General features: G+C 61.1%; 3 protein-coding genes across 3 annotated transcripts; 1 reads left to right on the forward strand and 2 right to left on the reverse strand.

Moving 5' to 3' along the window:
• Nucleotides 1-257: 257 nt before the first annotated feature.
• On the reverse strand, nt 258-5,514 carry Apba3 (amyloid beta precursor protein binding family A member 3). Its single transcript, XM_090341521.1, has 11 exons — nt 5,394-5,514; nt 4,500-5,030; nt 4,370-4,409; nt 2,974-3,119; nt 2,806-2,892; nt 2,567-2,728; nt 1,925-2,098; nt 1,618-1,830; nt 1,416-1,535; nt 1,185-1,325; nt 258-427 (listed from the first exon to the last, which is right to left on the reverse strand). The coding sequence occupies exons 2-11, from the start codon at nt 5,001-5,003 to the stop codon at nt 356-358; spliced, it is 1,659 nt and encodes a 552-aa protein (XP_090197647.1). The 5' UTR covers nt 5,004-5,030; nt 5,394-5,514; the 3' UTR covers nt 258-355.
• A 1,118-nt stretch (nt 5,515-6,632) lies between these two features.
• Nucleotides 6,633-8,937, forward strand: Mrpl54 (mitochondrial ribosomal protein L54). The gene is made up of 3 exons (XM_090329604.1): nt 6,633-6,786; nt 7,865-8,027; nt 8,663-8,937. The coding sequence occupies exons 1-3, from the start codon at nt 6,669-6,671 to the stop codon at nt 8,793-8,795; spliced, it is 414 nt and encodes a 137-aa protein (XP_090185730.1). The 5' UTR covers nt 6,633-6,668; the 3' UTR covers nt 8,796-8,937.
• A 5,868-nt stretch (nt 8,938-14,805) lies between these two features.
• Nucleotides 14,806-22,440, reverse strand: Matk (megakaryocyte-associated tyrosine kinase). The gene is made up of 13 exons (XM_090341547.1): nt 22,242-22,440; nt 21,162-21,220; nt 20,774-20,887; nt 20,549-20,664; nt 20,237-20,456; nt 19,868-19,961; nt 18,817-18,882; nt 17,181-17,280; nt 17,009-17,093; nt 16,023-16,096; nt 15,725-15,920; nt 15,320-15,406; nt 14,806-15,240 (listed from the first exon to the last, which is right to left on the reverse strand). Exons 2-13 carry the CDS (start codon nt 21,168-21,170, stop codon nt 15,001-15,003), a joined length of 1,401 nt encoding a protein of 466 aa, XP_090197673.1. The 5' UTR covers nt 21,171-21,220; nt 22,242-22,440; the 3' UTR covers nt 14,806-15,000.
• Nucleotides 22,441-23,200: the final 760 nt, after the last annotated feature.

Genomic DNA, 23,200 nt, shown 5'->3' on the forward strand with positions numbered 1-23,200 from the left:
AGACTGTCCACTCAATAAACTTTTTTTTTTTTCTGGTCATCGGGCTTGAATTCTGGACCTGGGCGCTGTCCCTGAGCTCTTCAGCTCTAGGCTACCGCCCTACTTCCCTTTGCTGGTGATTAATTGGAGAGAAGAGTCTCACAGACTTTAGTGCCCCAGGCTGGTTTTGAACTGAGATCTCAGTCTCCTGACTAGCTAGGATGACAGATGTGAGCCTCTGTGCCCAGAAAACTTTTAATTTTTTTATATTAAAAAATAATACAGCGTGGAGAATCTGTTGGGGTCCCTGCTGGCTGAGAGAGGGCTGTAGCCAGTGGGGACTAAGGCACTGTGGTGGGGGTGGGTGGCAGGGTCATCACAGGTAGACAGGTTGCTCCTGGCCTGTGAGCAGTCGGTAGGTGGCTGCGGGCATCGTCTTGATGTGCACCTGTGGAGGAAGCTGAGGTCAGGAGTGGGGTGTGGGGTGAGGTCAAGAAGGGAGGGGGAGGGGAGTGGGTCCCGGATGGGGAAGGCTGAATCAGAACTGACAGAAAGTGGAAGGCAGAGGCAAGGGGTGGACGGGCGGGGCCGGAGCTGGAGAGCGGGGTTAGGATACAGGGCAGGAGGGCGGGGCCAGAGCTGGGGGGCGGGGTTAGGGCACAGGGCAGGAGGGCGGGGCCGGAGCTGGAGGGGGGGAGGAGGGGGGGGTGTTAGGGCACAGGGCAGGGCCGGGACAGGAGGGCGGGGCCGGAGCTGGGGGGCGGGGTTAGGATACAGGGCAGGAGAGCGGGGCCAGAGCTGGAGAGCGGGGTTAGGGCACAGGGCAGGGACAGGAGGGCGGGGCCGGAGCTGGGGGGCGGGGCTAGGATACAGGGCAGGAGGGCGGGGCCAGAGCTGAAGAGCGGGGTTAGGGCACAGGGCAGGGACAGGAGGGCGGGGCCGGAGCTGGGGGGCGGGGCTAGGATACAGGGCAGGAGGGCGGGGCCGGAGCTGGGGGCGGGGCTAGGATACAGGGCAGGAGGGCGGGGCCGGAGCTGGGGGGCGGGGCTAGGATACAGGGCAGGGCCGGGACAGGAGGGCGGGGCCAGAGCTGGAGAGCGGGGTTAGGGCACAGGGCAGGGCCGGGACAGGAGGGCGGGGGTTAGGATGCAGGGCGGGGCCGGGACAGCCGTCCAGCCCCGTGGGCGTGGCGGCGCGGCGGGGACCTCGTTGTGGGCCTCGGTGAGCAGCTGGATGATGCGCTCGTGCGGCGTGGCCACCACGCTCTGCCCGTTGATCTCGATGATGCGGTGGCCCACGCGCACGCCGCCGCGCTCGGCGATGCCCCCGCGCAGGAGGCTGCAGATCTGGGGAGGAGGACGAGAGCGCGGGGCTCAGGGCCCGGTCGAGGCGGGCGGGCGGCGCCGCCCCGCTCCCCGGGCCTCCCGGGCGCTCACGACGCCGTCTTCCACGCAGAAGCCGAGCTGCTCGCGCGAGTGCGGCCGCCGGATGATGGCCGTGGTGACGGGCGGGCAGTGCACGATGCTGAGCCGCACCGACGTGTGCGGCCTCAGCTCCTGGGGACGGCGGAGGGGCTGGTTGGCCGGCGCGGGTGCGTGCGGGGGGGCCCCCGCGTCCCCCTCCCGCCACTCCACTCACGCGCACGGCGGCCTGGCAGGCGGCCAGGGGCAGCCCCACCAGGCTGGCCCCGTTGACGGCGGTGAGGCGGTCCCCGATGCTGAGGGCGCCCGAGCGCTCCGCGGGGCCCCCGTGCATCAGGTTGGCGATGACCGCGGTGGGCAGCAGGGAGCCCCAGCCGGACTCCACCAGGGCCACGCCCAGGCCCTCGCCGCGGAGCTTCTCGATGCACACCTGGCAGGACGGGATCGGGCGGGGAGGCTCAGTGCTCGGGCAGCGTGGGGGGGGGGGAGGGGGGGCAGAGCAGGGAGGGCGGGCGGTCCCTCACCTCCCTACAGTTCTCGCTGTTGGAGAAATGGTCCAGGTCCCCGTTGTGCAGGTGGCCGGGGCCGCCCTGGCTTGGCCGCGTGCCCACTTGGCTGGGGTCAATGCCGCTTTCCTTCAGGAACTGGCTGTAGGCCACGGCGAAGGCCTGGCCAATGGCCTGAGCAATGAGCTGGGCCTGCGGGAGGCGTGGCGGGTCCTGGGCCGTGCCACCCACCGCCCTTCAGGTCCACAACATCCTCTGGCCCGACCTGGGCTAAGATCTTCAGCTTCCTGCGCTGCAGTCTTTTGGGGGAGCTGTCTACAGTTTATTGGGAGACCTAATCAGAGGCCCCGGTGTGGGGCTTTACCTATCATTAACCAAAGCTGTGTCTGTGCCAGGCGAACACTGGTAAGCCCAGGCATTCAAGGGTAAAGACTTGGGAACCGACTCCTACACATACTTCAAAGCCCCAGCTGGGGTGTCTACTTCTTCAGTAAGGTTACACAGTCCTCCAGCGGAGCAGTACCTATCCCTCAGCCCTGACTGCAGGGGGCTTAGAGTGGCTGTCAGGACTCGGATGTACCCAGAAGGTTGGGAAGTAGCAGGGACCAGACCAGGAAACCCCCCCCCCCCCCCCCCCCCGCCATGACGGAGGCTGCTCACGTCCTCAGAGTGGAACACATGGCAGATCATCTTGTACAGGCGGCAGTCCTGGTCCTGGGCCCCGGACCTCCGGGCCAGCCGCCGCCGCACCATGAGAACCAGCACAGGGCCGATGTCAGCGATGTAGGAGATGGTCTGTAGTGCGTGGTCCATCATGGCCTCCTGGAGAGACGCGCGGTGGGCGGGGGCCTCCCGGCCGGGCCTCGGCGCCCTGCCGCCCTCCCCGCGCCGCCCGGTACCTGGGAGTCGGCGGTGAGGACCTTGACCCTCTTGGTGGAGACGAACAGGTCCACCTCTGTCATGGGCTGGCTTTCTCCATCCGGGGCCTGCCAGGAGGCATGGACGTGGAGGCCTCGACACTGCACCGCGCAGCGCGCTGGGCTCCCCACCTGCACCCGCCCCCTCACCTTGACCCGGTCCACGGCCTCCTGCGCCTGCGCCATGCGCATGCTCGGGGGCGGGTTCCGATCCGACAGGAGCTGCGTGGACCCCAAGTATTTGGCATCGAAGATGACGCCGTCCATGAGGTCCTCGTGGTCACAGGGCCCCGGAGCTGGGGCAGTGGGGGGAGGGTCAGCCTTGGAAGCCACGGTCAGTCCTGCCAATCCTGGGGTTCTGCCCACTGTTCCAGAACCATCCATGGGGCTGGGTTCTCTCAGGTCCAGAGGGCAGTTAAGTCTTGAGCCAGCCCCTCCTGTCCCCCCCCCATTCCTAGACAGAGCCCCCACTGGTAAACGTCCACTGTGCGGGTCCAGAGCCACATGTCAGCCACAAAGATGCCAAGGCCAAAGGAGAGGTGTGGCTCAGTGGTAGAGCACCTGCCCAGACGATGTGAAGCCTCAAGTTCAAACCCCAATAATGTCAAAAGCATGAGAGCCACCAGAACAGACCAAGGCTGGACTCGGTCAGCAGATGGTCATGTGCCAACTTCTCATCCAAAGCCAAGTGCTGCCAGTGGGGCATAACTGCTCTGCTACCCAGTGCTTGCTGCGGCTCAACATGGGTGCTCAGTCGCTCCTTGGCCTTTTCCTGACTTCTGAAAACCACCCCAGGGGGCTTCTAGACCACATCTTTTTTTGGCTGGTCATGGGGCTTGAACTCAGAGCCTGGGTGCTGTCCCTGAGCTTCCTGCGCCCGGCTCCCCCCCCAAGGCTAGAGCTCAACTATTTAGAGCCATAGGTGCACTTCTGGTTTTCTGGTGATTCTTTGGAGATAAGAATGTCTAGGTCAGGGCGCTGGTGGCTCACGCCTGTCATCCTAGCGACTCAGGAGGCTGAGATCTGAGGATCAAGGGTCAGGCCAGCAGAAAGTCCTTGAGAATCTTATCTCCAATCAACCACCAGAAAATAGGAAGTAGCTCTGTGGTTCAAAGTGATAGAGCACTTGCCTTGAGCTGAAGAGCTCAAAGACAACACTCAGGTCCAGAGTTCAAGCCCCACAACTGGAAAACAAAAACAAGAGTGGGGCTGGGAGTGTGACCTAGTGGTAAAAGCAAACGTGAAGTCCTGGGTTCTATTCCTCAGTACCACATACACACAAAAAGCTGGAAGTGGTGCTGTGGCTTAAGTGGTTGAGTGCTAGCCTTGGGAAAGCTCAGGGACAGTGCCCAAGTCCTGAATTCAAGCCCCAGGACTGGCAAAACAAAAACAAGAGTGCCATGGAACTTTCTTGACCAGGCTGGCTTCAAACCACAATCCTCAGATCTCAACTTCTGGAGTAGCTAGAATGATAGGTGTGAGCCACTGGTACCCAGACTAGATCTTACCATTATTGGCAAACTTTGTGCCAACTTAGGATACTCACCGTCTTGGAGAGCAGGGCATGAGGCCAGGGTCTCAGGGCTCTGGAAGAAGAGAGAGAAAGAAAGGTAGGACTTAGCTCCCTCCTCTTCAGCAGCAACCAGGAACCTGATGGAGAAATGCCCGGATACTACCTGAGCACTGGCAGCAGGCAGTTCTTTGGGGGTGACCAGAGGTGTTGTCTCGGGCCAGAGCTCTGGGGAACTGCTTGAGCTTCTGCTGTCCTCTTGTTCTGTCCACTCTGGGGGACCAGCTTTCCCACTGGGATCCCCTGGAGGCTGCAGCAGGTGGGGAGCAGGCTGGGAAGAGGAGCCGGCCTCACACTGCAGGAGGTCCAGCAGGTCCTCTCGGCCAGCCTCAGCCGACAAGAGCCCATGGTCGTCCTCCTTGTCCTGGGAGGCCAAGCCATGTCCAGTGGCAATGTGCAGAGGGCAGGGAGCTCCATCCTGGGCTAGGCCCACTAGGTTGCCAGGCAGATTTTCCAACCGCTCCACCAGATCCTGAACGCCCGACTTGTCCAGTTCCATAGGGCTCAGGCCTGGGCCTCCAGACTCAGAGGGCACGAGGGAGTCCCTGGATCCCCCCAAATCCATGGCTGGAGGCCCCGAGGAAGGCTGCGGGGTGGCTAGGAACTCCATGGGGGGGTCCCTGGCGTCTTCATACGGCTGAAAGAGAGGATGGAGGCGGGGGGTTCTCGGCCAGGGACGGTCCTGCAGCAGGTAGACTCGGGGGCCGCACTCCCTGCACCCTGTGGGGACGCCAGGGTCCCCCTTCCACCGGCCCCGCACGCTGCGGGCAGCGGGGAGGACGCGCGCGGCGGTCCCGGAGCCCGGTCGCCCCGAACCCTCCTGACCGCTGCGCTCGACTCGTGCTGCCCCGCGACCCGGACCCAGGAGGGGGACGCGGCCTCTCGGTCTACAGCCCCAGCCCGCGGACCCCGCGCCCAGCCGCCCAGGTCACCCCCAAATCGGCCCCACGCCCAGCGCCGGCCCCAGACCCCACCGCGCGGCCCCGAGAGAGACGCTCACTTCTCAAACTGAGGTCGTCTCCGCTTCGCGCGGCCCTCGAGACCCCCGCGCAGACGGGCCAGGTCCTGCATAGCCCCGCAGCTCATCCAGCGGACGCCGGGTGCTCCCGGATCCCCGCCGCCCCCGCTCAGCTGTCGCCACTGCGCGTCGACCCACGGCGCATGCGCATCGGCGCGGCGCCCACTGGGAAATGTAGTTCTTGAAGCCTAAATTGCCTCGTCGGGTAGACAGGGCGGCGCTAGGAGTCCAGTTGGTCTGGGAACCCGGGTTCGAATCCCAGGCTTCCATTACCGCAGAGGTAGCCTGGATTGACCTACGTATTGAAAAAAAAAATAGTAAGGCTATTCATAAGGGACACATTAAAAAAGAGAGAAAATTAAAAAGAGAGAGAGAGAGAGAGAGACAGAGAGAGAGACAGAGACAGAGACAGAGAGACAGAGACAGAGACAGAGACAGATAGTCTTTGGGGTTTGGGAACACCATAAACTTGTGGGAGGAACCTTGTTAAAAATGGATTTTCGGTTTGGCTCATAGCAGGACGACACACTATGGTATGCTCCAGCTACAGGGTGGATTTTTATTTTATCTCTTTAGGCCTCAGTTCCTCATTTATTTATTTATTTACTTATTTTTCTGCTGGTCCTGAGGCTCTCTGGGCCTGGGGTGCTGTCCCTGAACTCCTTTTACCACCTGAACCGCAGCACCACTTCTAGCTTTTTCTGAGTAGTTTATGGGAGATAAGCGTCTCATGGACTTTCCTGTGAACTGTGATCCTCAGATCTCAGCTTGCTGAGTATCTGGGATTACAGGCGTGAGCCACCGTTGCCCTGCTCAGTTCCTAGGTTACAAATGGGAGATTATAATAGTACCTAAATCCTAGTTGTGAGGATTGAATGAGATCGATCGGGTTAGATTTAAGATTTAGACTGGGTCTGTAATACAATCTATCAAAGTGTTTGCTTTTCTTATATTTAGGCTTTAAAGAACTGCTCATTGAATAACAAATAGAATCGCTCATTTTACTTAGAAATATGTAAGGTGTGACATTTGGTGTACACATGCAACTGAAGAAAGCCAAAGAGGTTAATGGAATATTCTTTGAGTAGACTCTTACACAGGAACTAAGTAGGGCTACAAAAGTTAGATAAACTATGTAACGCCTAAAATCCAGAGGACTACAATTCCCAGAAGTCCTTGAGGGCCTACAACTCCCAAGCACCCACTGACCGCTGACGTCTCCCGGAAGCGTGCACGTGCCCGCAGCTTGCATAGGTCATGGCGGCCGGACGTCTTTTCGGGGCTACGCGGACGTGGGCCGGTTGGGCGGCTCGGGAGCATCTAGACCTCACTGCTCCCAGAAAACTGCTGATCCGGGAGTATGCCAAAAAACCGGGTGAGCTGCGTTACGGGGGACCGTGACTGTCATGATGAGTCTTCCGGGGAATAGGCAGTGCGCAGGCGCCGTCTGAGAACTGCTGCGCAAGCGTAGAGGCAGCCACGGCTGCGGTGTGCGCACGCGCAGTGTGAGAGGGATTCTTCTGAGTGATTGGGCCTCTAGCATCTGTCTTACCTTGGGCGTGCTTGCACTCAGTGCGCAGGCGCACGCGTGACGAGGGCAGGGGGTGGACCAGGGGTTATGTGGGTGACCAAGGGTCATGAACTCGGATTCCTATCTGGTTTCTGACTCCAAATTGCTATGTGTGAACTGAAGCAGCCCCGCCGACACCAAGAATTGTAAAGATGATCCAAATGCAAAGCCTTTAATTCGTGGATGTTATTCACTTTCACCTGGATTCCACCTTGCCTGCTCCCTTTCGCTGGAGGGAGGAAGTGGCAAATGTTAGACTGTTAAAGACACATCAAGCTGGTGAATTTCTTGAGAAAGTAAAACTAGCACTAACAAGAAATGAAAACTGGGTGTTGGTGGCTCAAAGCCTGTCATCCTCAAGACTCAGGAAGCTGAGATCTGAGGAATGAGGTTTGAGGTCAGTCAGGGCACTGGGGTCTGTGAGACATTATTTATTGCCAGTCCTGGGGCTTGAGCTCAGGTCCTGGGAACTGCCCTTGGGCTTTCGGGCTGGCTTTTTCCATGTATGTGGTACTGAGGAATAGAACTCCAGTCATCGTGCATGCTAGGCAAGCACTGAACCTCGAGGTCACACTCCCAGCCTGAATTTTTTTTTTTAAATCTCCAGTTAACCAGCATAAAGCTGAAAGTGGAGCTGTGGCTCAAGTAGTAGAGCTCCAGCCTTGAGTGAAAAATCTGAGGCCCTGGTATTGGCACGCGCGCACACACACACACACACACACACAGCAAAAAGAAAATAAGAAAGGAAATGACTTGGCTCCTTGGGGTGTTGGGGTTTAATTTTGGAGTCCTCACGCTACCCTCTTTAAGTGAAGAAGCTTCCAGCTTGGGCTGAGGAGGCCTAGAGAGCTGGCCTGAATAGACTCCCCTGTCCTTCCCCCAGTCATGAAGGGCGCCAAGGGGGCCAAAGGTGTGGTCAGCCAGGAGCTGAAGGATCCGGACGTGTGCAAAGACCCCGTCAAGCTCACCACACACGCTATGGGTGTCAACATCTACAAGGAGGGTCAGGATGTGGTCCTGAAGCCGGATGCCGAGTATCCTGAGTGGTGAGTGCGTTCAGCTGTGGTTTCCTGGGGCCAGACATCTCCTCTGTCCCTTGAAGGTCAAGGTCACCTTCCCAGTGGTTCCCCCGGCTATCAGATGACTTGACAGTCAGATTCAGACCCATACCAAGTACCTGGAATGTCTTCCCCCCACCCCCCTTAAGAAACATGTATTGGGCTGACTAGTTCAGGCCCTGTCCTAAGCTTTAGGGACTCAAAAGTACATTTTTTAAAAAGGGAAGATGTCACCTTCATGGAGCCAGCATAGGAAAGAATGGGGTAGAAATGGAGACGGTCGTCACTGGAAAGGCCGGGAGGGTGAGTGAGAGCAGAGTGAGTGGCGTAGCTAATCATGTTAGGAATGTCTGGGAGGTGAAACATGCCTGGAAGGGATCTCAGAGGTAGCCAGTGCAGCCTGTGCAGGACTGAGCCTGGTGGATTTGGGGGAGCAGCATGGAGGACCTTGGGCCTGGAGCAGAGGGAATGCTGGGAGTGAGGGAGGAGACTGGGCAGATTGTTCAAGACCCTATGGATTGCCAGGAAGCTTTTGTGCAGTGCTGAGCAGTAGCAGTGCCTGGAAAGCCCAGAGAGCAAGGTCCTTGGGTCAGAAGGGACCCTGCAAACATTTTCTCTACTAGGTTGTTCCAGATGAACGTGGGCCCCCCAAAGACCCTGGAAGAGCTGGACCCAGAGAGCCGGGAGTACTGGCGCCTCCTGCGCAAACAGAACATCTGGAGACACAATCGGCTGAGCAAGAACCAAAAGTTCTAGCCAAGGGGCTGGAGGGGGGCCCAGGTGGCCTGGCCCTTCAGGAGAATGGACTTTTCCACGGGGGGTGGGGCGGCCCCGTGTGGACAGGGTGAGCCCCGGCCAGCCCTGCCCATGATAATAAACATGCCCTGCTCACTCTGGTGCTCCTGGGTCCTCGGCACTGTCTGCTGACAGCCTAAGGGAACTGGACCCCTCAACCCCCATCCATAGCCCTCCCCTGCTCTGGGATTCCTAAGTCCTGCTCAGGCCTCAGTCTCCTGCACGGGCTGTCCAGGCCAACCAGAAACCCCGTTTCCCCGTGGCAAGGGCCTTCAGCCCAGCCTGGGCTGTCTGTGAGCTCTGGTTGGTAACTAGCTTCAGGCATGACGGAAGAGCCAGCAGCGTGGCTCTGTCTGCTGGGTCTTCTGTCCCCAGTGGGAGGTGCCAGCCAGCACCTCTGCTCCACTTGGGAACTCGACCCAGCCACGGCCTGCCTGCTGGGATTGCCAGTGGGCCTCGCAGGATCACCAAGCCAGAGCTCACGGTTGCTTCTCCCACCCAAGTCCACTGGGCCTTCCTTCCACTCCCCAGTTGCATCCTGGGGTGTGCTGACTTAGGAACTTGCGCCACAGACACCTGAGAACCCTGCCCTGCTTCCAGCCTCCTCTGGCTCAGCCTGGCCCCTGGGTTCTGTGGTGAGGGTCCAGTTAGGGCCAGTACCAAGGCCTCATGGGCAGGGCCCTCCTGAGAGAGGAGAGCGGGGCTGCAAGGAGAGGGAGCACCACACCTGTCCTCCAGCCGCCCTGGCACCTGAGGGAGGAGCAGGGTGACCAGGCCCCACCCACTGCCACCTCTCTTCTTTGGTCACTTGCTGCCCCTCATTTGGGTTCTGCCCAGCTGTCACCCTTTGCCACTCACCACACTTTTCTCACTCTTTTATCCCTGTAGACTGCTGTCATCTTCGCTGCCATGTCTCTTCTGCCTAGTGCCTGGGGACACATTTCATGAATGGGTGGATGGCTTGACAGATGGGTAGATGGTGAATGGGTGGGTGGATGGGTGTGGGGGCGGATGGGTGGATGGATGGTAGATGGATGGATGCATTAGTATGTGGGTGGATTGGTGGATGGATGGATGGGTGGTGGATGGATGGATGGGTGGTAGATGGATGGTGGATGAGTGGATGGGTGGATGGGTTGGTGGGTGGGTAGATGGATGAGTTGGTGGGTGGGTAGATGGATGGATGGTGGGTGGATGGATAGATGGATGCATCAGTATGTGGGTGGATTACTGGATGGATGGGTAGGTGGGTGGGTGGGTAGATGGATGCATCAGTATGTGAGTGAATGTGTGGATTGGTAGATGGGTAGGTGGGTGGATGGATGGATGGTGGATGAGTGGATGGGTGGATGGGTAGTTGGGTGGGTAGATGATGGGTGGATGGGTAAATGGTGGATGGGTGAATGGATGGGTGGGTGGGTAGATGGTGGATGGGTGAATGGATGGGTGGATGGGTAGATGGTGGATGGGTGAATGGATGGGTGGGTGGGTGGATGGGTAGATGGTGGATGGGTGAATGGATGGGTGGGTGGGTGGATGGGTGGATGGTAGATGGGTGAATGGATGGTGGGTGGGTGGATGGTGGATGGGTGAATGGATGGGTGGATGGGTGGATGGTGGATGGGTGGGTGGGTGGATGGTGGATGGGTGAATGGATGGCTGGGTGGGTGGATGGTGGATGGGTGGGTGGATGGGTGGGTGGGTGGATGGTGGATGGGTGAATGGATGGGTGGATGGTGGATGGGTGAATGGATGGGTGGGTGGGTGGATGGTGGGTGGGTGAATGGATGGCTGGGTGGGTGGATGGTGGATGGGTGAATGGATGGCTGGGTGGGTGGGAAGGTCAGTGGCCCCAGTGGTAGTGGTGTGGGAAAGTTCTTTGTGTCTGGCATGCTGTGCACAGCAGGGCAGGCACATGGGTGGGGAGGGACCTGGCACCCCTCTAGGGCTGAGGCTTGAGGACCAGGAAACCCAGGCTGGGTGTTGACATCTCAGGGCGGGGCCTGGTCCCTGCACGCAGCCACTGATCATCCTGGCTGAGATCCAAGAACACTGGGCTGAGTGGGGCCTGCAGAATGAAACTCCTCAGCCGAGGGAGACCCAGGTGTGTCTCATCATTCAGATTCAGAGGCTCCCCAGGAGAGTGATTTAGGATGCTCTAGGCCCAGGGATCCGCAGGTTGTGAGGGACACCTGGGAATGGGCCAGTGTGGGGACCTGAGGGGGGCACCTGGCTGCAGGAGCCTGACCCCCCTGCAGCTTTGTTCCTATCCAGGCTCTGGGCCCTGGCTCCGACACTGCTCGGCCTGCTTTGGGCCATCACGGGCCAGGCCCAGCCCTGTTCTGGGCGGGTGGCGCCCACGTAAGTTCTGCTGAGCCCCAAGGAGACATGGCCACATGGCACACTGGACCAGGGCAGAGGTCAACCCTGCCCTTGCCGGGCAGGGACACACACACAGCCTGGAGTCAGAGGGCCACAGACAACGTCAACATTTGTCCTCATCTGCCTCTTGGCTGCCAGCCACAGCCACCTCTCTCTGTCCTAGCACCCAGAGTCACGGTCTGATGTGGACAGTGGTGGATGACTCAGGAAACGGGCTCTGGGCCTTGGCCGTGGGCGTGCCCAGCTGCCATGGGGACAGGAAGCCAAGGGTCCCAGGGACACCTGAACCCCAGGCCTGGCCCCAGGGGGTGGGGGAGGCCTGGTGCCATAGGGGACCAGTGCCCAGCCACGGCTCCGGGATAGCTGTGTGGCTGGAAGGTGGGTGAACGGCAGAGTCAGTGCCTCGGGGAGTCTAAGGCTGCCACAGCTCTGGAACGAGGAGGCAAACAATCAAGCCACAGCGCCTTTACAGTCCCCAGCTCCTGCAGGCCTGCTCCCACAAGGCACCGTGTGTGAGAATCCCTGCATGCCATGCAGCCCTCCATTCCCCCTGCATCCATCCTCACCACTCTTCCTGCTTCCTGGTTCCTGGCATGGAGTTGAGCTCAGCTCGGAATTCGGGGCCCTCAGGGTTTTTTTTTTTTTTTTTTTGCCAGTCTTGGGCTTGAGCTCAGGCCTTGGGCACTGTTTTTGGACTTTCTCAAGGCTAGAGCTCTACCACTTGAGCCTCAGCACCACTTCCGGCTTTTTTCTATGTATGTGGTACCGAGGAATCGAACCCGGGTCTTTGTGCATGGTAGGCAAGCACTCTACCACTAGGCCAAACTCCCAGCCCGCCCTCCTCAGTTCTCTGCAACCCTGTTCTCTGCCTCCCTTCACCCCCTCACACTCAGCCCCAAGAAAGCACCTGTACCCTGACCACATCTCTACGTCCCCTTTCTCCTTCCCAGCCATCAAACTCCTACTGTTACATCAGGGCCCCAGCTGGCTTCTCCTGTGCTTCGGGAGGGACAGTTTCTCTTCTGCTGGTTCTCTGGGAAGGCCCATGTCTGACTGCCTCCCTTCCCCCTCATGAGAAGCAGCGCCTTCCCCTGTTCCGTACAGGCCCGGGCAGGGGTGCCCTGGCTGCCAGCTCCCTGCTGAACACATCTGGATAGTGGGAGGTCTTGGAAGCCTGCTGTAGTGAGACAGGTGGTCTATGATGGAGGTCGTGCACTTCCTCTAATGCTTCTTGGGGCTCCCCGCCCCTAGATACCCTCCCTCATCCCCTCACACCTCCCAGCTATTTCCCTGACTCAGGAACCTAGCCAGCCCCTCACTTGGCCGATAACAGCAGGATAGACTGTGGTAAGATAGCTGAAAGCACTGCCAGCCAGGGGATGGCACCCCAGGTCCCACCCACATGCCTCTGGTGTCTGCTGTGGCTTATCTCTGCCTCCGCTCCTCTCCCATTCTGTCCTTGGGGTGCAGGCTGTTCAGGGCTGACTGAGAGGGTAGGCTGGGGAGGGGCTGAGAGCCACCAAGGGCCACCATTCTGGTGCTGGCTGTGAATGGTGACACTGAGCTGGTGCGGTCTCAGGGTCTCGTAGTGAGATGGAGAAAGCACAATGCAGTGAATGTCCACGGTTTCTATTTTCATCAGCTGGGGCAAGAAAAAGACTGGCTTCAAGTTTCCGAGAGTCAAGGAAGCTGGGGACGGTTCTCCAGTAGCTCCTTCTACCAGGGCAAATACTAGGGGCATTTTTTTTTTCTGTGTCTTGATGTATGAATAGGAGTTCCCCATTTATTCACTAGGCATTCATTGAGCTGGCACATCCCCAGTGGCACTCACAGCAGTGCACAGAGCATGAGTAAGTCATGGAGCTGGCTTTCATGTCACATGTCATTTACCCAGTGAGAAAACTCAGGCAGAGCAGGGCAGGGCAGGGCACCACGGGGGTTTGAGAAATGGAAGGGAGGGTGTGAGGGTGTGAACCTTAGATAAGATCTGAAGTTCATATGAGAATATTGGGGAGCTATGGGAGGCTCTAGAATGAGGGACACAGTGACATCTTGGCTATGTGGGCAAAATGAGAGAGGCCTGGTCAGTGCATGTGGGGGACAGGGCAAGGCCAGCAGGAATGGGGAGCACTTCCAGGGAGAGAGTCTAGAGGGGCGGGGGGGGGAGAGCAGAGGCATGGAGATGGGGCCCACTTCCGGGGGGGGGGGCGCCTGGATTTAGTAATGCTGGGAGAAGATGGTAGGGTCCAGGCCATGGATGGAGACAGACAAACAGGACAGACAGGGACAGAGACAGGACAGAGAGACAGACACAGGTGGGTGGAGCCATATCTAAACACACAGCATGGGGCCAGGATGTACACCCACCACCAGTTCAGTTCCAAGTGACCAGAGACCAGGAACCTGCTGCAGCTCCAATATCTCAGGGTTGGGGGGTGAGGCTAGGAGGGCAGGGGGCTTAGAGACAAAGGGCAGAGCAGGGAGGGCAGCCCTGATGCCCAGCACCAGACAGCTGGGCCCACACTGGTGAGCCAGGCTCTGGGTCAGGGTACAGGCTCCTGAGGCCTGAGTCAGGCTGGCTTTTCCAGTCAAAGCCACATGACCAGGTCAGCCAGGACTTTCCTGCTTTGAACACCAAAGTCCCATGTGCCAGAAATAGCCTCTGACCCCAGGTCACATGCGGAGAGTTGCGCTGCATGGGCTGGGTGTGTTAGCGTGGAAGCAGCCGCTGTGAGCAGTAGACAGGAGGGCAGAACCCAGGCCATCTGGCTGGCCCTCGGGGGCTGGCCCCAAGCTCTTGCTAGGTGTCAGGTCCCTGGGTAATTGGCAGCATTTGTTCAAGGATAGTGTCACCTGCAAGTTACCATAGCAGAGTCTGTGGGTTGTCCAGTGTAAGAGAGCCTGGCAGGGCATGTGTTGGTTAAGGTCTGTGGAATAAAGAGGGTGGGTGGATGGACGGACTGACAGATGATGGGTGGGTGAAGTGTGTGAAGGGGTGGGTCGGGTGGGTGGCTCTCCCTGTGGAAATGTGTCCTCATTCCACAGGCTAAGTTGGGGATGAAGGGGGGAGGCTGGAGTAGAAAGTGAGGACTTCTTAGCCCTGGACCCCTATATATAGGTCAAGCTCCCTTTCATCTTGTTTCCCCCCCCCTGCAGCCTGACACCCTGGGGAATCACCCTGAGCTGGTTGACTGCGCTCCCCCCGCAATCCCTCACCTCCTGGATCTGATCTGGGAGGACTGAGTGAGGTGCCCACCTCGTGTGCAAGGCGGAGGATGGGGGAGAGGTCCCCAGATGGAGACAGACCACGACAGAACCTTGTCTCTGCCCAGGACACGGGACAGGCAGTATAGGAGGAGGAGACACAGCCCCTGAGGGGCTTGTCTAGACCACCTGAGCCAGGGCTCCAGGGGTGAGCAGGGTGGTCCCACAAGGGGTCCCCAGCTTAAGGAACTGTGTCCCTGGCGGGGTGGACTCCTGTGGGGTGGGAGGCAGGAAGCCCGGGTGGGGAGGTGACAGGAGAGGGGACACAGAGGTCTCCTGGTAGGGTTCTCAGGGATCACAGAGACGCAAACATCAGAGTCCTCAGAATGGGTCTTTATAGAGGCAGTGGCGCCCACTTCCTGGTCTCTGGTGCCTAGCTGCTGCCCAGAGTCCCCCAGGCCAGGTCCGCTCTGCCTGGGGTTGGGATGGCAGCTCTGGCCCCGACGCTGCTTTGGCCTGGCCCACACCCCCATCCTGTGGCCTCCACATTCTCGGTCCCCTTGGTACCACAGGGCGGGGGTCAGGGCTCCTGGCTCCGGGTGGCAGCAGAGCTGTCAGAGTCCTGGCCTGTGCCTGTGGCCGTGGCCCCTGTGCCCCGCAGCTCCCGGGCCAGCTTCTCAGCCACTTTGCGGAAGGGCGGCCGGCGGGCGGGCTCCACCTCCCAGCAGCTGCCCATGAGAGCATGCACGGGGCCTGGGCAGCCCTCGGGGGGCTCCATACGGTACCCCTTCTCCACAGCCTCTGACACCTCCTTGAGGGACTGTGGATGGAAGGGGTGTGGTGTGGGTCAGGGCCTGGACTGAGAGGTGACCCGGTGCCGTCCTCTAAGCCCCGCTTACCATCTTGGGATATGGAGCTCGACCATAAGAGAAGACCTCCCACAGCAGCACCCCGAAACTCCAGACGTCTGATTTGCTGGAGAATTTCTGTGGGGCCCAAGGTTGGGGTGAAAAAGAGCCCTCCTGGCTCACCCCCACTCCCTGATCTCCCGAGACTCCTTCCTAAGCCTCGCCCTGGTCCACGTGAGTCCCACCACCGGGAGAATGCATTAGTCTCTCCCTTCTCTGGGAGCCATTGCCTGTTTCAGAGATGGGGAAACTGAGGAAGAGAGGGCCTCAGGCTTCCTGGAGTGGTAGTGGAGATTGAGAGGGGCTGAGTGGCATGGCTAGGGTCACGCGGCACAGCTGGAACACCAAGCTTGCTTTGGGGATTCCCAGAGTTCTGAGTGCGGAGTGGGGACTCACCCCATGTTTGAGTGCCTCAGGCGCTGTCCACTTGACCGGCAGCCGGCTCGAGTCCAGCCCTTTCCGTTCCGCCTTGGCCAGGCCAAAGTCGCTGACCTTGGCCACCAGGTCCTCGGAGACCAGGACGTTGCGCGCGGCCAGGTCCCGGTGCACCAGCTTCTTGCTCTCCAGGTACTCCATGCCCTCGGCCACGTGCCTGGGGAGGCGCACAGGGATCCAGTGCTCTCCATCAGGCCAGATCCGTGTCTCAGTTTCCCTTTGGATCATGGAGCCCATCCCTGCTGGCAGCCCCACTCACAGAGAAAACTGCAAGAGCTGCGTGGTGTTCACAAGGGCCCGGCCTCGGGTGCGCAGGAAGTTTACCAGGTTGCCCTGTTGGGGTGAACAATGAGAGGGGCTCCAGACTGCCCTGCCACTCCGCCTTACCCCCTAAACCCCACCCCTCCAGAACAGCCACGCTGCCCCACACAATGTCCGCCCCTGGCCCCGCCCCTCCCAGGCACTGCCCCAATCCTGCCCTGCCCCATCTGACCACGTCCATATCCCCCTCGCCCCAATCCACCACACAAATGCCCCGCCCCTCACCCGGCCACGCCTACACTGCCCCACCCACGCCCCATCAGACCACGCCCACAGCGCACCACCCGTGCTGTCACATGGCCACGCCCACAGCGCCACACCCATGCCCTCACCTGACCACGCCCACAGTGCACCACCCATGCCCTCACCTGACCACGCCCACAGTGCACCACCCATGCCGTCACATGGCCACGCCCACAGCGCCACACCCACGCTATCATCCGGCCACGCCCACAGTGCCCCACCCATGCCCCCACCTGACCACACCCACAGTGCACCACCCATGCCCTCACCTGACCACGCCCACAGTGCCCCACCCATGCCCTCACCTGACCACGCCCACAGTGCACCACCCATGCCCTCACCTGACCACGCCCACAGTGCCCCACCCACGCTATCATCCGGCCACGCCCACAGTGCCTCACCCATGCCCTCACCTGACCACGCCCACGCCCATTCACTTCAGGCCCGTCCCCATTTGGCCACGCCCACACCTCCGCCCCAAATCCATGCCATGCCCCTCTGGACACAACCTCACGCAATGCCCCGCCCCTCCTCATCTGACCACGCCCACACCCGGCTCCAATCCTCCATACCCCTCTGGCCACGCCCTCCCAGGCAGGATTTGAGCCATCGATGCCCCGCCCCGTTCGACCACCTCCCCCCGCACCCATCCCCCTCCCGTCCCTTCCCCCCCCTGCACACCTTGCTCACGTGCTCCATGACGATGTAAAGCCCTTGATGAAGGATCACTCCCAGGAGCCGCACCAAGTTCCGGTGCTGCAGCTTCCTGGGGAGGGGTGCGCAAGCGGTGTGCGTGCGAGGGGTGTTGAGGATGCGTCGGGAACCCCAGCCTGGGCCCTGCACCCCAACTCACGTCATCACGGCAGTCTCGTCCAGGAAGGCCTGGGCTGTCACGTCACACTTGATGTTCTTCACCGCCACCTTCTGCCCCAGGTACTCGCCCTGCAGGACGGCTAGGACGCGGGCGCGCACGTCAGCACGCGGGCGTGCCCGCTCACACCCATGCCTGCGCGGGTCAGCCTGGCTGGGCCCCAGGCCACCCGCAGCCCTGGAGCTCGCGAGGGTTAGTGTGCTTTTGGTTGGCTCACAAGATCCAGAGGGGGTGGGGGTGTGTGGCTGGATGTGGGGGCTTGCCTGCAGAGCCAGCCCTGGGTTCCACCCCTACCCAAAAAAGAAAGACCTAGAAAACAATACCGCAAGAGATAAAGACTATATCATGTTACCGGATCTTTATTTGGAATTCAAATACCTATGCCATTAAAAAAAAAAAAAGCTTTAAGGAGCCCGAGTGGGTGTGGTAGTGCAAATTTATGATCTTAGCACTCAGCTGGAGGAGAAAGAAGGATTCAGAGTCTTAAGCTAGTGAGACCTTGTCTCAACATGACTCCCCCCCCCAAAAAAAAACAAACCAAAAACCCAGTGGAGTTGGCACTCCCCTGTAATCCCATCTACTTGGCAGGATGAAATGGGGAAGACTGTAGTTGGAAGGCAACCTAATGTACAACTAGTGTAAAGTGGAGCATGCTGTGGTATGCCTGCCACCCAGCTACATAGAAGTGAGGGAGGGAGGATGGTGGCCCAGAGTAGCCAGGAAATAAAACCCAGTTCAAGAGAAGAACTAAATTAGGGGTAGGATATCTGCCTAGCAAACAAGAACCCCTGAGTTCTGAGCCAGTGTTCAGAGTTTAGTGCTAGTGGCACAGGCCACTAGCTACTCAGGAGGCTGAGATCTGAGAATCCCAGTTCAAAGCCAGCCCAGAAAGGAAACTCCAGGAAGCTCTTATCTCCAGTTAACAGAAAAAAGTCCGAAGTGGAGCTGTGGCTCAAGTGGCAGAGTACCAACCTAGAGAGAAAAAGCTAAGGGACAGTACCCAGACCCTAAGTTTAAGCCCTAGAACCAGCACAAAATAAAAAGGAAGTTATTAAAAAATGAAAAAAAAGAAAAAACAAAGAGCCCCTGAGTTTAAACTCCAAATTAACTAAAGCTTTTCTTTTCTCTTTTGTCAGTCATGAGGCTTGAACATAAGGCCTGGAAACTATCCTTTAGTCCATGAGACTCTCATCTCCAATTAATCACCAGAAAACCTGAAGTAGCACTGTGGCTCAAGGGGTAGAGTGCTAGCCTTGAGCTGAAGAGCTCAGGGACAGGGCCCAGGCCCAGAGTTTAAGCCCCACGACTGACACAAACAAACAAAAACAAAACAAAACAAATCCCAATCTCCCAGGGCCATACCCATACTGCCTGTGGTTGTGACAGGGACCAACCACATAACCAGAAAAGCACTCCACTCTGCTTGTTGACAAAACCGGCTGACCCTTGAACTCAAGCCTGAAGCCTTCTAGATGTCAGGTACCAGTTTTCCAAGGAGAGGGACCCCAAATGTGGGGTGGCCCATCTGAGCCTTCGTAACAGAGAGGGAAACTGAGGCTCGGGGAAGGCACATGCTGGTCCTCTGACCCACCCCTGGGAGGAAGCTCTGACACCTCACCTCCAAACTCGCCTTCTCCAATCTGCGCTCCCAGCGTGAGGTGCTGCAGGTCCAGTAGCCAGCCAGCTGCAGGGAGAGTGGGGATCCAGTGAGGGGGACCTGCGCCCCAGTTCCTCCCACTAGGAGGCACCAGGTGAATGATCAGGTGATTACCCCAAAGGCCTCCCCCCCATATGTATGAGACAGTATGTGGACGAAAGGCTTCTGGGACCAGCCTGGACCGAGGGGGAAGGCCCTGGAAGGTTCCCGGCTGGTCTCCCTACTGACACCCAAGAGTGCGGAGGACGGAATGACACGTGTGTACTTTTACAAAAGAACGGTGTCTGGGGACCACGGAGGGGCTGGGCTAGGCTGGGCTGGACAGGCTTGGGCCTGAGAAGGTGAGGGATTCTGGAACTTTCCTCACGCATTGGGAACTTGGCCTTGGAAGGAAAGTGCGAGAAGGAAGTGGGTGGAGGATCCCCATCCATATTTTCGGACTCTGGTGTTTATGGGAGTGGGGGGTGGACGAGCGAGGTGTGGGCATCCTGGACCACGGCTATCCTGAACTCCCTGTGTGTCCCCTACATAGGGCCAGCCAAGGAGCCAAGCTGGGCTCAAACCTGGGAGGCTGGGCCTGGGATGGAGCAGGGCCGGATGGGGGAGGGGCCGGGCAGGGGCGGGGCTAGGCAAGGGAGGGGCGTGGTCTGGGTGGGACTAGGGCGTGGCTAGGGACAGCTGAGCTGGGCGTGGCTGGCGGCGAGACGAGCACTTTGGCCAGGCACATAGTTGAGCTGGGGGTGGGCGGGGCTGAGAATGGTGGCGTGTCTGGGGCGGGGCCATGGATGGGGGCAGATTCGAGGCGGGGTGGGGGCGTGGTCACGGACTGAGCTGACAGGACAGAGGTAAGGGGTGTGGCCGGGGTTGGCTGGGGGCGTGGCCGGGCCAGGGAGGAGGCGGGCTAGGGGCGTGGCCGGGCCAGGCACGGGGCAGGCTGGGGGCGTGGCCGGGCCAGGGACAGGGCAGGTTGGGGGCGGGGCCTGGCCAGGGCTGGGGGCGGGTCAGACTCTACCCTTAGCCAGCTCCTCCTCGGCCGACTTGGTGCCCTGCTTCCTCTTGGGCTTGACGAGCTTCGTGCAGATGGGTCCCTTGTCCTTGCTGTAATGCTGTAGCACAGGCAGGAGTCCCGATCCAAGCTCAGGGACCACTTCCCCCCCTTGGTCTCCCTAACCCTGTTCCCTTCCGGTGGTGACCCTGCCGGGGTGGGCTGGTTTCTATGGAAACAGGAAGGACGCAGGAAGCTGTGGGGAGGACTGGGCGGACTTGGGATTGCTGTCAACTGGGAGTGTCTGGAGGTCCCCAGAGGGATGGCTCAGGCCACTGCTCACCGCGGATGCCGCTCTGCCCCCCCCCGCCCCTCCCCGCGTCCCCGCCAGGCCACCTCCACCATGTCCATGAGGTTGCAGAAGCACACGGCCTCGTCGATGGTGAGGTGGCCGTCGCGGTGCAGCACGCGGTAGTGGATGACGTCGCGGGCGAAGCTCACGCACAGCACGTAGTCCCCGGGGTGGCGCGCCGACTCCCGCACCAGGAACAGCCCGTCCTCGGGCGGCTGCAGCTGCTGCACGGCCTCCTGGCCGGAGATCTTCCCGTGGAACCACCTGCCGGGGTGTGCGTGGGGGAGGGACAGGAGGGGCTGCGTGGGCCTGGATGGGGGGACACGACCCCCCACGGGGGGGCAGCCATCACTCACGGCATGAGGCTGAGCTTGGGGTCCGCCGAGAGGGCCTCGCGCTCCCGCAGCGCCCCGGCCGCCAGCAGCCCCTCCTGCCCGCTGGCATGGTGCTTAGCTCGGTACCAGCTCTTGCTCTGTCCGGCAGGGGGAAGGGCAGAGTGGGCCGGTGGAAGCTGGGCCTGGCCGAGGACCCCATATCTCCTCCCTCCCTGCACCCCACAGGCGCCCCTCAGCCTGGCTCACCTCGCAGGCCTCCAGGATGGTGACCACGTCGCCCTTGTGGAAGGCCAGCTCCCCGGGCTTGGGCCGCGTGTGCTCACACTTGGTGATACACTGGGTGCCCGGGGCCCAGCGCCTCTGGGGAGGGGGGCATCAGGGGAGAAGTGGGGAGAGCACTGGGGGAGAGGGGACACTGGGGAAGGACAGGAGAACTGGAGGCAGTGCGGAAGCCAGGGGGCGGGCCGGGGACAGGAAGGGGTGCAGGGACAAGGGCGACTTCAGGTCAGTGAGCAGCCGAGCTGCCCGGGCCCTGGGAGCTCGGCTGACTTCCAGCGTGGGTCAGGTCGGGGGTCCGTGGGGACCGGGGTGAGGCGGGGCCAGGGTAGGATGCACCCACGCTGCGGCTACTCACCGTTGGCATCCTGATTGTGGTGGGCAGGGGCGCCAGGCTGGACGCAAACGAGGGCTCACCTGGAGAGGACACCGTTAGTCTAGAATCCAGCTCATTCCAGCCCAGCCCAGTCAGGGGGCCGAGAGCCCCCGCCCCCTCCAAGCCGTGGGGTGTGGGGGGACCCAGGGGCTGGCTCCCGCAGCTCCTATGGAGGAATCATCTGTACCCCGGGAAGAACCGTCTCTAAAGTGTCAGCTTTAAAAATGCCAGCCACCGTGTTCCCCCCCCTCCGCCATTACCCCGAAGGGAAACTGAGGCACAGGGAAGACACGGAGTGGCTGAGGCCACACAGCCTAGGCAGCGTGTGTGAAGAGTGAAGCGTCACTGGGCCTGGCCTCTTCCTCTTTTTCTGTTCCCAGGGCAGAGACAGAGGGGCAGGGCCACCGATGAGTCAGTCCTTCCCTGGAATCTGCCCCTGGGGTGGCCGGGGGGGGGGGTGACCCCGAAGGTGGCACCCCAAGAGCCTGGATCCCTTCCCATTACCCAACCAGGGCCGGGGACAGACACCCCGAGTCCTTCATTGCTGCCGGGGTGGGGGCCCGGCTGGCCGCCTGTCCCTGGCGCTGGGGGTCTGGGCGGTGGAGACTGGGGGGTGAGTTTCGAGGTTCCCCCCACGGGTATGGTCCACGCAGCACCCGCAGGAAGCCCAGACAGTCCCCGCGGCCACCTGGGGACAGGTGCGCGGCGTCCACACGTGTGCGCGCGCGCTCGGCGCCCGCCCCCGCCCGCGCCACGCACACGGACCCACGCGGCACACCTGGGCACAGATGCGGGGACCCCACCCGGGCGCGCGGCGACCCCCGGGCTGCGCCCGCCCCCTCCCAGGGCTCCGAGCCGGGCGCGCCGCACCCAGAAAAATGCTCCCCCCGCCCCGCACCCCGCGATCGCGCGCGCCCGTCCTGCCGCCCCCAACCCCAGGCGCGTTCCCCTCCCGCGCGCACGCACCCGGCCCTCTTGCGCACGTCTTGGGGCTCCCCCCTTCCGGAGTCCATACCCGGGTGCATGGGGGGTCCTCCATCCCATCCCTGCCGGCGCGCTTACCTGCTCAGGGCGCGCCCCCGGGCTGCGCCCCGCGCCTGCCCCCAGGAGGGACCCCGCGACCCGGCTGCGCACCCCGAGGCGGCGGGGGCAGCGCAACTCGGAGCAAGTTGCTCCGTTTCCTCATTTTGGGGGTGGGGGGGATAGCGGCAGACGGGGAGAGGCCGGCGCGGCCGCCCCGGGAGCACCCCCAAACCCGGTCCTAGCGCCGGCCGCACTGCGGCGAGCTCCGTGCGCGCGCCCGCCGCCAGCCCCGCCTCCGCCCCCGCGGGCCCCGCGCCTCCCGCAGCCCGGGCGGGGGCCTGGGCGTCCGCCACACGGATGGCGGATCTGGGGTGCCGCTTGTCGCCCCAGCTGGGAAACAGGGCCGGGGGCGCGCACGCATGCGGGGTCAGAGTGGGAGTGAGCCGCCCATCCCGGGAGGTGAACAAGGAGCGGGGGAGAGAGGGGGGGAGGGAGCCCCCTCCCGCCATCCCTGTCCCCCTCCCCTCTTGCTTCCTGCTGCAGAGATCAGGCGGTGGGGTTCGACACCCAAGCACGCAAGTTCAAAAATGTGGGCCCTCGTGGGTCCCACCCGCGGTCCCGGCCACGGGGACCCGGGGATGGGAGCATGGCGGCTCCGAGCCAGCGCAGGCCGCCAAGTCCCTGAGACTCTCACCTCCAGCGAGCCGGCGAAGAGCTGGAACTGGAGCTGCGGCTCGACCGGGAGAGCGCCCAGGCTGCAAGTTCGAGGCCCAGGCCTGGGGCGCGCGCTGCTCCCCCTGCGCCGTCCTTCCCCCATGGCTGGACTTGTGGACGCGGGCCAGGTGGGACGAGGGGACACGACGCAGCCCGAGCCGCATGGCAGGCTGGCCACCTCGCACCCCTGGACCCCTGGCTCTGAACTGGAGAGACGGGGTGGGACTGCAGCCCATTCTAGATCCTTCCACACCCGCTCCCCAGTGCCTGCAGAATGGAGGGTA

The sequence above is a fragment of the Megascapheus bottae genome, chromosome 1 (genome assembly GCF_031878675.1).
Source record: "Megascapheus bottae isolate mThoBot1 chromosome 1, mThoBot2.hap1, whole genome shotgun sequence".
Lineage (NCBI taxonomy): Eukaryota > Metazoa > Chordata > Mammalia > Rodentia > Geomyidae > Megascapheus > Megascapheus bottae.

Bases quoted from the DNA above. Each gene is read 5' to 3' on its own strand.
- Matk (XM_090341547.1), bottom strand. The intron at 20,457-20,548 runs GTGAGTGATGGC...ACACCCCGGCAG, and splicing joins CCCAAGCTCAGCCTCATGCC to GTGGTTCCACGGGAAGATCT. The intron at 15,407-15,724 runs GTGAGTCCCCAC...TGGGCCCCACAG, and splicing joins CTGAGGCACTCAAACATGGG to AAATTCTCCAGCAAATCAGA.
- Apba3 (XM_090341521.1), bottom strand. From the start codon at position 5,003: ATGGAGTTCCTAGCCACCCCGCAGCCTTCCTCGGGGCCTCCAGCCATG. The intron at 2,729-2,805 runs GTACCGGGCGGC...GCGTCTCTCCAG, and splicing joins TCCTCACCGCCGACTCCCAG to GAGGCCATGATGGACCACGC. The intron at 428-1,184 runs GTCCCCGCCGCG...CTTCCTCCACAG, and splicing joins TCACCGAGGCCCACAACGAG to GTGCACATCAAGACGATGCC.
- Mrpl54 (XM_090329604.1), top strand. From the start codon at position 6,669: ATGGCGGCCGGACGTCTTTTCGGGGCTACGCGGACGTGGGCCGGTTGG. The intron at 6,787-7,864 runs GTGAGCTGCGTT...TCCTTCCCCCAG, and splicing joins GGAGTATGCCAAAAAACCGG to TCATGAAGGGCGCCAAGGGG. The intron at 8,028-8,662 runs GTGAGTGCGTTC...TTTCTCTACTAG, and splicing joins GATGCCGAGTATCCTGAGTG to GTTGTTCCAGATGAACGTGG.